At 48.1% G+C, this 12,268-nt stretch overlaps 1 protein-coding gene across 11 annotated transcripts in view; it reads right to left on the reverse strand.

The window, feature by feature from the left end:
- FRMD5 (FERM domain containing 5) overlaps positions 1-12,268 on the reverse strand; it is a 304,534-nt gene that overhangs the window by 18,451 nt on the left and 273,815 nt on the right. For all 11 annotated transcript variants that reach the window (XM_073876922.1, XM_073876920.1, XM_073876921.1 and 8 more), the window contains exons 6-7: positions 10,710-10,833; positions 7,368-7,455 (exon numbers count right to left, since the gene is read on the reverse strand). In XM_073876922.1, coding sequence (XP_073733023.1) covers positions 7,368-7,455; positions 10,710-10,833 — 212 coding nt within the window. The remainder of the gene's footprint in view (positions 1-7,367; positions 7,456-10,709; positions 10,834-12,268) is intronic.

Consider the following 12,268-nt stretch of genomic DNA (forward strand, 5'->3'; position numbering starts at 1 on the left):
CACCAGTGCTAACCCAGCAGGTTGGCCTCTGGGGGGGACAATACCTGGCAGACATGGGTGAGGGAGGGCAGCCTGCCTCGGATGGAGGGTGGGCACCGGGAGGCCTTCTGCTCATGGTGCAGGCAGGACCCAAGGAAGTCCAGAAACTGCAGGTTCAGAAAGTGACTTGAGGGTGGAAAGCTTACCTTATTTGTACTCAGAGACTAGGCCTGCGGGAAATGTTTATCAGATGAATGTGTAAGACAATGAGGTGGGCCAGAGGGGCCAGGGGGCAGTACAAACGTGAACAAAAACAAGAGGGGAAGGCACAGGTGCAGCGAAGGTGGGGAAGGCATCTTACAGTGTTGTGAGAGAGAGGAAAGGCCTAGAAAGAAGAATAGGTGGAAGGATGGAAAGGAAGGATCAAGTCAGCAGAGGATTGTGGGTGGCTAGAAACAATGGGTAAAGAGTAGGGAAGGGAAGCAGTGGGCTGGCCAGGGAAGGGCCTCCCTCTGCTTCTTGCACCCCTGACCCCTATGGGCAAGAGCAGGGCAGAAGAGCGCCTGCACCATGACCACAGTCACGGGCCCTGTGTCAGACCACTCAAGCCCAGGTTCTGGCTCTGTCACTCACTGCCTGTGTGACCTCAGCTAGGTCCCATCCTTTCTCTGTGTTTTAGACTCCTTGTTGCAAAATTAGGGTTGATAATATCTGTCTCTTGGGTTGTGCTTAGTAGACACTGAAGGACATGTTAGAGGTTGTGTTGTTGTTAATATGAGTTTGTTGAGCTTCATACAAAATCTTTTTTAAAAATGTAGTATTTTACTATTTTTCCTGATGTTGACAGATTTAAATTTTGCTAGTTAGGAAATGAGGGTGTGGGAAGTTGGGGTAGAAAGGGGAAGTCAGTCATTCATTGTTAGGGGCCTGTGGAGAAGGGGGATTTGTGGCCAAAGTGAAGTGGGCAAAAGGGGAAGGAGACAGAGGCTGTGACAGAGATCTGTGAGAGTTGTCCCAGTGACAGGCCTCTCTGGCCAGAGCACAGGGAAGAGCAGGTCCTCCCACAAGCTGGGCAGCACTGGCCAGGCTGTCCGTTGGCACTGTCGTCTGCACTGTCCAGACACCTCAGGGCTGGCCTCTGGGTGAAGGCAGATGTTGGAATTCAAGGGGAACAGCCTCTCCTGACCAGACTGGCTGATATGGAACAGAGAGCAGACTGGGAATAAACCCCAATTAGACGCCACATCATTCCAATAAGTAATAAGAGCCCCTTGAGCAATCCCAGTCCAGTCTCTCACATGAAGAGATCAATTCTCCAGACTGCTTCCAATGTAACAGTTGTGGATGAAGGCTCCTGCAAAGCCTGGCACCTGGGTGTCCACCCGGGCGAGGGCAGCTGGAAGGTTTGCATCTTGTCTCTGGCACGTGAGCAGCAGACTTGGAATGACAGCGAGAAGCCTCGCATCTGCACCAGCACGGAAACGCAAACAGGCAGCCACGCTGACACCTCCGGAACCTTCCCAGTTTCTTCCACCTAACATGTCATTCTCGTGTGAACCTGCCCTTGGAATGTGTATGCAAAAGGACAAGTTATATGACAAAAAGAGAAAGAAATGAGGACGAGGAAAGAAGTGACACAGAAAGTGGTAACCTGTTCCTTAGATCTTCCATCTTATCAAGCTGGAGGCTACCTTTCCTCTCTGTCCCCTTCCTGTCCTGACGAGATCGGTACCCACAGGACTGAGCATTCATGGATCTGAGAGGTGGAATAAAAACTCAATCTGGGTGGCCACACAGCACATACTGCCAGCCCCCCTCTGCATCAGATAATGGTCTACAGTATTTAGTTCACTTCTATAGTTGTGAGGCATAAGATTTGTTTTCAATTTCTCATCCTTGTGGAAAGAGCTTCATTCTTGGTTTAGGACCCTAGCCCCGCTTCTTATTTGCTATGTGACTTACTTAACTTCTCTGAACCTCAATTTCCTCATTTGTCAAATGAGGGCCATAATATATTCTTCAAGAAATACTACTTCTATCTGATTTTAGGGTGATGGCCTACATGACTTACTGCCAGGACATGGCCAATCGTGTTTTTTCTTGGAGGGCTGGATTTGCACGGAGTCCTTCAGATGTTCATGTAGAAACCACCATAAAACTCGACTGCATCAGTTTGACATCAAAGGTTCACCTTAAGATGATCACTCTGCCCAGAAAAGGATTTTTGGAAATCACAGCACTGACTGGTTCTGGGATGTAGGGACATCTGGCCACCTTTGCCCAGTCCCCGTGGGTTCCACCTCTGGATACAATGAAGTACGCTTCTGTCTGCTGCCGCCCCAGAGGACATCCTGGATATGCCAGAGTCAGAACCAGGGTATTTTTCCAAGATCATCCAGTTCCCTCTCTGGAGCATGACTTAAACTAATTCAACATGGGTGGATGAAACCTTTGTTTTCAAAAACCTTAGGGAAGGGGCGCCTGGGTGGCTCAGTTGGTTAAGCGTTCGACTCTTGATTTTGGCTCAGGTCATGATCTCAGGGTCATGGGATCGAGCCCTGTGTCAGGCTCCGTGCTGAGTGGGGAGTCTGCTTGGGATTCTCTCTCCCTCTGCCTCTGGACCTCCCTCTGCTCACATGCATGCTCTCTTTTTCTAAAATAAATCTTTAAAAGAAAAAAAAGAAAACCTTAGGGAAGAAGATATCACATGCTCTTCTACACACTTATGCTCATCCCTGAAAACTCATAGGTAGGAACCTTTACATTAAGTCAATCATGAAAATCACCCAGTTTCAATATACTTAAACATGGTCACAAGAAACTGGAGTGGAAATTAGGAGGCAACCCTGTAAGAGCCTTGGTGTCACCCCATTAAAGATCAGAAATGGAAATCTTGGCACATACTTGCCACCTAAGTGGCTTTAGTCAAGTTCTTCATCTCAGCAGTAAACCTACCACTCTCCCCACAGCGTAGCCAGGAGGGGCCCACCTGGGGAAGAGGGCAAGTCATCGCTGATTCTTCTTTTTTCTTTTTTTTTTAATCGCTGATCCTTGTTCTTTTTCTCTGAGGTCAGGGGCAACTTATCAAGATGGGGAAGGGGGTTTATTTAGAGAGGACTGTAGGTGGCTGATTATGAAAGGTCAGAGGAATGACAATTTTATTGGTATGGTTGCTCTAACCTAGATCTTCTGAAATCAGTTTTCTCCTGTATAGAACAGACATAAAGCCACTTGGTGAACTGGCATTAAATTTTTCTGATGATTTCAGTGGTGTCATAGGTTCTCTCTATCAGAATTGGTAGTGAGTCCTTCTTTGTTCCTAAATACATGCCATCTCCCCAGAAGAAAGACTATGAATGGTAACTGAAAAAGCACAGCATTGAGACTCAGGCGTGTCCAGGCTTGAGTCCCTTACCAGTAACTCTGGACATGTTAGTTGGTCTCTCAGAGGTTCAGTGTTTTTGTTTTTAAGATTTTCTTTATTTTAGAGATGGAGAGAGCTTGAGAGAGAGATCACAAGCAGGGGGAGGGGGGAAGTGGGTAGAGGGAGAAGCAGACTCCCTGTTGAGTGGTGTAAGAAAATGGAATCATGACCTGAGCCGAAGGCAGATGCTTAACTGACTGAGCCACCCAAGCGCCCAGGCTCAGTGTTCTTTTTTTTTTTTTTTTTTAAGATTTTATTTATTTATTTGAGAGAGAGAGAATGAGAGATAGAGAGCATGAGAGGGAAGAGGGTCAGAGGGAGAAGCAGACTCCCTGACGAGCAGGGAGCCTGATGCGGGACGCGATCTCGGGACTCCAGGATCATGACCTGAGCCGAAGGCAGTTGCTTAACCAACTGAGCCACCCAGGCGCCCCAGGCTCAGTGTTCTTATCTCAAAATGAGGACAAGAACATCTTCTTGGCAGTGTTGTTGTAAAGATTAAATGAGATAGTATATATAAGTGCTGGGTAGGTGCAGGCTCTCAATAAATGGCACCTTTGTGACTCATCATAAGGCTGGGTACAGGATGGGTATCTGTGATGGGTCTGACCACTCCATAAACCTCAACAGGGCAAGAAGCCACAGTGGGCCTACAGGAGATCCAGGGCAAATAACCAGTCCCAGGGTCCCCTGGAAGGAACAAGATGGTAGCTCCTGAGGTTGGAGAGGTGTCAGAGTTGGGGATAGATGCAACACTGGGCTGCCAGTGGTTTGCTCCATTCTCCTCCTGCTAGGGGCTCCCGTCAGAAGATGGGGGCTGAGGGGCGATGCAGAGAGCTCAGGATAGCTTGTGTAAGTTCAGAGCCTGGGTATTATTGTAAGCCAGCCAGCTGCTGGAGCCCTTTGGCTGTCCCACCCAGAGTTGGTAGGATCTCCTCTTCCTCATCCCAGGGCCAGACAAGGACGCTCTGGGCAGAAAGAAACCATCAGTGTGGATAAGAAGAACAGCAGCTTCTTAATCAGTCCAGGAGAATAGAGCCCAGCTGAAGTGTTGTTCTGCTCTCATTTAATTATCAAAACGATTCCTCTTCTTCTGTCCTCCTTAGGGCTGCATGCCCCAGATTCCCTGGGCCCAGTAATTGCCTCTCTGTTAATAGAAATCATCAGTATTTATTACACCGAGTGCTCCAGCTTATTTCAGCTCTCCTTGTAGCAACATTAAGGCGAGTGCTTGGTAGCATATCACCAAAGTAACCCTACTTAATGACAAGAGTAAAGGCTCCTGAACTGTTCTTGCTCAGGAGGGCTAAGGAAACTATGATCTGGAGCCCAATGAGATGAACTGAGGGGCCATGTGTGGGGTCTGCAGCAGGGCCCTGACTCTGGAGGAGCAGGAAGTACAGAGCCTGGGAACAAGGGACTGGAAGCCCAGTAAGATGACCGCTCCCACCTTCTCCCTAGAGGGAGTCTCCTGGGGGCTTCTGTTCCTTACAGATACCTAACAATGGGAAGTGACTTGAGTTCAAATTCTTGGTTTCCTACTCAGGGAGTAAGCTTCTGTTCCTTACAGATACCTAACATTGGGAAGTGAGTTGAGTTCAAATTCTTGGTCTCCTACTGAGGGAGTAAGCTGTGGCCTCCCAGAGCTTTCATCTTCTCACCTATAAAACAGGAAGAGTAAAATCCACCTCCTAGGGCTGGCATGAGGATTAAATGAAAAAATAATGCAAAAGGATTCCAGTGGGCCTGCCATGGAAGGCATGCCACAAATGTGTCTTCCCTCCTTCCTTCAAGGAATTAATGCTGTGGGGATGAAATGATGGGGCGCCTGGGTGGCTCAGTTGGTTAAGCGACTGCCTTCAGCTCAGGTCATGATCCCAGGGTTCTGGGATCGAGCCCCACATCGGGCTCCCTGCTCGGCCAGAAGCCTGCTTCTCCCTCTCCCACTCACCCTGCTTGTGTTCCCTCTCACACTGTCTCTCTCTCTCTCTGTCAATTAAATAAATAAATAAATTATAAAAAAAAAAAGAAAAAAATGATGAGGGATTGGGCCTCACACAGTGCCTGGTATTAATAGGGGTTCCTTCCCACAGCTTCTTTAGCCTCTGTCTGTCTGATAATGGACAAACTCATCAAAGGTGGGTCTGAGCCAGGAGCCTCACAGCCCTAGGGTACATGCGGACGTGGGCTGGACACCAGGCTGGCTGCCACTATAGCTTCCAGACGCACATAGGCAACAGTAGAGAACCCTCACCCACCTCCATTAAGCTGTGCTCAGGTTCACCGTCTACCAGCTGGCTTGGAGATGACCTGGCACCTTACGGTGAAGATCGCTATCTCTAGGCAGCTATGTGTTTTAAGGTCCTGAAGTGACTCAGCAGTTCGTGGAGCACAGTCACTGAGTACTTTCTGTGTACTTTCACATAGATGCAGAAAGCAAGACTCAGAGAAGCCTACGAAGGCCTCAGGAAGCCAGAGATCAGAGCTGCAGTCAAGGCCAGCTGACTCCGAAGCTCTCTTCAGTCCTATGCAGTCTCCCTGCGGATAGTATCTGAGCAATTTGTGGATGTATCTGTATCCATTCATACGAGGGCATTCGCGAATTCATTTGTAAATAACCATACTTTTTTTTTTTTTTTTTTTTTTTTTGTACTAACAGGCATGGATGTGTTTTCTGACAGTGCTGGCCCCCAAGAACACAAGGGTTATCTGGCAGTGGGTTGTACTGGTGGATTGTACTGGTTAACTGTGTGGAGTGGGAAAGGTGACCAGGGTTTCTGAGTGCCAGAATGTTCTCAAAGTTAATATTGGAAGTTTCAGCATCAAATCCCATGCAAGAACAAATCACCATCATCTCACCCAGAGGCCAAGGGAAATGCAACTCTGCACCTACATTACTGGGTTCCTTGCTTTCTCTTCTGTTTTTTTTTTTTTCCCCTTTTTTAAGATTTATTTATTTATTTGAGGAGGGGGCAGAAGGAGAGGGAGAGAATCTCAACAGACTCCTTGCTGAGTGTGGAACCTGACACGGGGCTCAATCCTGTGACCCTGAGATCATGACCTGAGCCTCAATCAAGAGTTGGTCATTTAACCGACTGCGCCACCTCGGTGCCCCTCTATTCTGTTCTTTTCATTTTTGTTGGAAACTTATGGTGTCCCCTCAGGAAGAAAAAGGGCAGTGTTCTCTTGTTCCCATAGGATAATGGCTCCCTCAGATTAGTTTGAGAATCAGCTTTACTGGTGGTACTGGTTTCCAGTGGTGGAAAGAGAGGCAAAAGCTGGGGAAACTGAGGCAGAGACCAGGAGTGTCAAAGCAACCGAGATGAGGAGATGAAGTGGAGGGACACAGCCACAGAGAGGGGAAGAAGCCATGTCCCCCCACTGCTCTGCATAGTGACTGTGGCTGCTTGCGCTCTTCCCCAAAATGCCAGACACATGTGAGCAATTACAGAGGTTTGCCCTGGGCAGAGGCTTCCTGGCTGCTTCCTGTCTCGCCTCCCAGGCGCATAACGGAATTAAGTGCAACTCCGCCGCAGGTACGTGCACTGACTTACGCTGCTGCGGGCAATAAACCCCGCTCCTGGAAAGAAACTAGAGTACAGGTCAGGGAAGGGCGGGCAGTCCACTGAGTGGCCTCTGATCATTCCCCGTGGGGGGACTTCCACACTTCTGTCTTCGTTTCCACAAAATTACCCACTGCTGCCAAAGTGGGGCCCCAGCTTTGGATTTGTTATTTAGATTGACTTTGCCTCGGACCCTCTGAGGTTGATGTGGCACCACAAAATTATGCAGCGTGGAAGCCAGAGGAGTTTTCAAAAGGAGTGACACTTTTGCTGTCCTCTGTCTCTGAAAGAGCCAGTCAGCCAGATACTGAGGGTGGCTGGCGCAGGCATGTACTCCTTCCCTGCCTGTTGGCCTCTGGAGGAGGCAAGGTCACTGGAGCCTCGGACCACGGGGGTCTTACCTTACACGGGTGAGGGTCCACTCCATATGTCTCCAACGTCTGTGCTTTTCTTAAAAAGTTCAGCTCTGATGTTGCTGGTGTTTGACCACTGGAATAACGAAAATGAGATGATTTCAGGGTTTCCTGTTTTCATAGACTCCCCTGAGGTAAACTCTCCATTAAGCAGCTTTCAGGGGGTGGCTCAGTCAGTTAAGTGTCTGACTCTTGATTTCAGCTCAGGTCATGATCTTGTGAGATCAAGCACCAGTCGGGCTCCGTGCTCAGCAGGGAGCCTGCTTGAAAGATTCTCGCCCTCTGCCCCTCCCCCCACTCACTCACGCTTTTTCTCTAAAAAAAAAACTATATATATATATATATATATATATATATATATATATATATTTAAAAGTGTTCAGGGTAAGTCTTACACTCTGGTTTTTCCATAGAGTGTGTTCCCTGCCCTGTTCAGGACCAACTTTCAGAGATCCTTTCTCTGGGGTCAAAAACTCAGATGTCTTCAGACTGAGGCCGACTACATAACGAATGACATGCCTGAGTGTAAACAGGAGGGAGTGGTGGGGGCTGTGCCAAACTGGGGAGTGCTACCTCACCAAATGAGGGCAGCAGCTCCAAGACTGTAGTCAGGTGGGAATGCAAAGCCCAACACAGCTAGATGTTAAAAGCACTGCTTTTAAAAGGGAAATCAGAGATACTGCTTTTTATGTGGTATTTCACAATTTCAAATACCAGGCAGGCAAACAAAACACACTTGTACGCTGGCTGTAGGCCATTGGGTTTCTTGTCTGATCTAGACTGAAATACAAAGAAGGGGCCTATATATCTTGCTGGTGCTGCCAACACGTTTCCTTTACCCAAAGGGAACATGGGAATGGAGAGTGAAGAGACAGCAGGAGACAGTGCTGAGCTCCCCAGTCTCCACAATAGCTCTGTTTGTCCACAGGGTGATGACTATGAAAAGGAAACAAGCAGGAAAAGGAAGAAAGCAGCCCTAGTGCCAAGCCTGAGGAAGGGGCCTTCAGCGTCATTCCTTCTGCAGCTGCCTGTGCGCAGGTGCTTTCCTGAGCTCCACACAGAACCAGTGACAGTGTTACCTCAGGCACCCTCAGGGTCCAGAGCCCTGGTGAAGCAGACACACTCCTACAGATGCTGGGTTGGTTTCACTCTCGAGGAGGGGTGGGCAGTGTGTCAACAGCAACTCTGAGGGCTGGTGGGCAGGACTGAAAGTTGCCGATTTCTAAGTTTGTTCATTATTTGTCTCAAGCAATATGGGTGCAGGAAGAGGAGGCAGAGCAGGGAGGAGCAGGCCAGATTCCCCCTAGTGTCCTTCGGGAGGGACATCAATCAGCACATTCTGTGCCAGCCTCCATGCTGCTTGCTGTAAAATCTACCAAGAGATAAAGTGCACAGTCTGGGCCCTCCAGGAACTCACGTTAGAGCCGAGGGAGGAAACAGACACATTTTTACATAATGAAGATGAGGCCAACCTGTGCAAGCAGGCATTATGTTGACTGCAGATTTCTACAGCCACCAGCAAGCCTGAGGTGTGGAGAAGGTGTCTGGGAAATGTCTGTGGGGCAGGCAAAAGGCTGGGCACCAGAGGCAGCTGAGGACCACTGCCCCTCGCGGGGACCTTCCTCACTCCCTGTCTGGAAGCTGGAGGGTGTTGTGGGCTCCATTCGTTCCAGGAGTTGGCCCAAGCCTCCAGGGCCCTCAAAGTGGGCATCATTTCCTGGGGGAACCCCTGTCTCCTACTAGGTTTCTGGAGGGCTGTCCCCACTGCTCTGACATGTAAAACCCTCTGCTTTGAACGAACCCTGAACCCTCTCAAAGGTCCACGTTTATTCTGACCTTTACCACAAGGGGCCGCTATTTCCCTAACAGTGATGGGAGGAGCTGGCCTGCTCAAGAAAGGCCACACCAGCACCGGGAGAGGGATGGGGAGCAGCTAGGATTCCACCTCTGGTAGGTGTCTCCATTCCCCTGGGAGCGTGGGAGCCAGTGCAATATTAAGTTGAAGCTTAATATCAACATTAGAAATATCCCCCCCCACCCCTTAGGCATTATCCTGTTCCAGGAAGGTAGTTTAAGCAAACATTTAAAAAAGATTTTAAAAAATTGTAACATACTAATATGATGGCATGTTTTATTTTACAGTACTGCATTGTATATAGCCTTTTTCTCCATAGTTTATCAGTTTGGGGTATTTGTACTTCAGCATGCCACACAAAGTAGAGTGCATACACACTACTGCTTTTTTAAAAGAATTTTAGTGCGCCTGGGTGGCTCAGTTGACTGGGTGACTGCCTTTGGCTCGGGTCATGATCCTGGGGTCCTGGGATTGAGCCCCACATTGAGCTTCCCCTGCTCTGCAGGAAGCCTGCTTCTCCCTCTCCCTCTGCCTGTCATTCCCCCTGCTTGTGCTCTCTCTGTGTCAAATAAAATCCTTAAAAATATATATATATATGTATATATATATTTTTTAAGGATTTTATTTATTTTAGAGAGAGAGAGCCTTGTGAGGGGGGAGGGGCAGAAGGAGAGGGGGAGAGAAGCAGACTCCCCGCTGAGGGTGGAGCCCAACACGGGGCTTGATCTAGTGACCCTGAGATCATGACCTGAGCTGAAATCAAGAGTGGAACACTTAACCGACTGAGCCACCCAGGCTCTACTGTCGTTGTTGTTTTAATCAGCCTTTGTAGAAAACCCTATATATATATATGGGTGAAAGGATACATTAATGCTATTTTATGGAATTTGGCATATTCTGGGCAAACTAAGAATCTGAGGAAGACAAGCTTCCTGCTTCCAGCTGCTTCTCCCCTCCTTCCCTCTGTGTAGGGCTGTGGGTTGAATGAGGCAGTACTGGAGACATAGCCCCCGAACCACATGCTCTCAGGGCATCCCCAGCATTTATGAACCAGGCCAGACCTGTGCAGTCCCATCCACTGACCCAGAGCCACCTGTCACACTGCCACAGACTGAAGGTAGGGGTTTGCCCATTTTTCACATGCCTCCTCTCATCTATTTTCTCTTCTGTTGTTCCTTTTATGTTTTCCTTTTCCCTAGTCCATGCTTCCCGCTCTCTCTCTCCATTTATCTTAGTGAAGCAGATACCTTTCAGAGGCCATCCCTCTCTGTTTTCCTTACACTATAATGACCCTGTTGCCCTCAAGCCTCAGCCTACACTACAGGGCTTGGGGTTGTGCTGTCAGTGGAATACTGAAAATGGCACATCTTAGAGTTAGGAGGACTGGGTCTGAGGGAGCAAAGGATGCAGCGCAGGACTTGTGTGTTCGGGCTTTGGGGGGCAGAGTGTCCTGAGCCCGAATGAGTGTCACGTACCTGAGTTCTGTCTTGTGAATCTCAGCAATTTTCCTTTCCAGCTTCTCTGAATGTTTTGGGAAAAACTGGAACTTGGAGCTGTAGCCTTCAGGGTGTTTCCCTGGGTCATAATCCCCAATTTCCGCTTACAAAAGGAAAGCAGAGTAAAACGGTTGTGGAGACAGGCAAATCATCACTGGTAAAGCAACAAGAAATTAACACACAGAGCAAAAGCCAAAGCACACACCAAATTTATAAAGAACAATGGATCTTGAGCATGGCTGTGGGTCAGGCAGAGGGCATGCCCCTCAGAAGCATGCCTACCTTTGTTTTCCCAGGTTTGCACTCTGGGTTGGTATCAAGCCTAAGCAGAGACACTAGAGCCAAGCCTGTGTTCTGTGGTCACCACAAGTAAATATCCAATAAAAGAGCAGAGGGCTGTATCACGGTCTTTATCCAGTGAGTCTTGAGAAAAGGGACTGGGATCAATGCTCTTTGTGGCAGCACAGGAAACAGCTTGATCAGGAAGATAGAGTCTCTTGGGCCTGAACCAGATCAGGATTTTAGCAGGGCCACACTGATGAAGGAGCCGTGACTCAAACTCAGAACTGAACTCTCAGTCAAAATCAAATCAAATCAAGTGAATGTAATTTGAGTACACTGAGGGCTGGCCAGGTGTCAGGCCCCTCTTGGAGAGTGGGAAGACTGGTTAAAACTGGCCATTGAGTTCAGGAGCACTAGGTCCTAAGGCTGATTTCTTAGTTTTCTGCACAGGACGGGGCTCTCTCCTCCACCCATTTAGAGAGCAAAAGGCCATCCCTAAAGCTGCTGGGATCTCTGATCAGTGCACTCTGCGGAGAGTGTGCTCTGCAGAGGGTGCGCTCCGCAAAGCAAGTTAGACCCCAGCCCACCACACAGGATGTGCTGCACAGGGAACATCATGTATATGTGAGGAGGAAGTATGTTACAAAGTGTCAGCTGCTTTGGGGTTGTCTTTTCTCCTTCCTTAGTGAGAGCCACAACCAGGCCCTGGAGAAATCTTGAGGGAGGAGTAAATATTAAGAGGAAAATGTGCCTTCCTCACAGCTGAATATTGTACTTGTGCGCAAATCTACTCAGATTACTTGGGAATTTCTATCGTTCAGCAAGAGACTAAAAGCTTTCCCAGATCTATAGTCCAGAGTGACCTTGAGCCATGAAGTCATTTATTATGATTTTATTTAGGAAGCTCCAAGTGGAAAACATCAGTATTGGATGTCAATTATTTCTTCAAAAGAAAAAAAAATTCAATATGGTTGTCAGGGTAAATCTGATGGAAAGACTGGAGTTTAAAATCTCACTTAGGACCAAGTTCTCCTTTAAAAATGAAGGTGGCCTCTTTGGGTACCTTAGAGTTGGCAGGCACCTTCTAGACTTGCTTTTTAAAAACAGGAGTCTCAGAAGTCAAAGTTGCAATGTGTGGACTTTTACATTCTTACTGCAGCTATGATATTTCTCTTAGCAGAAGAACTGTAGTTTCTTATTGGCAAGCATTTTTCAGGTTCTCTTCACAGAGTAGCTTCCTGGAGTTCACAGATTTC

The sequence above is a fragment of the Callorhinus ursinus genome, unplaced genomic scaffold (genome assembly GCF_003265705.2).
Source record: "Callorhinus ursinus isolate GAN/ISIS: 27379988/994484 unplaced genomic scaffold, GSC_fseal_2.0 scaffold25, whole genome shotgun sequence".
Lineage (NCBI taxonomy): Eukaryota > Metazoa > Chordata > Mammalia > Carnivora > Otariidae > Callorhinus > Callorhinus ursinus.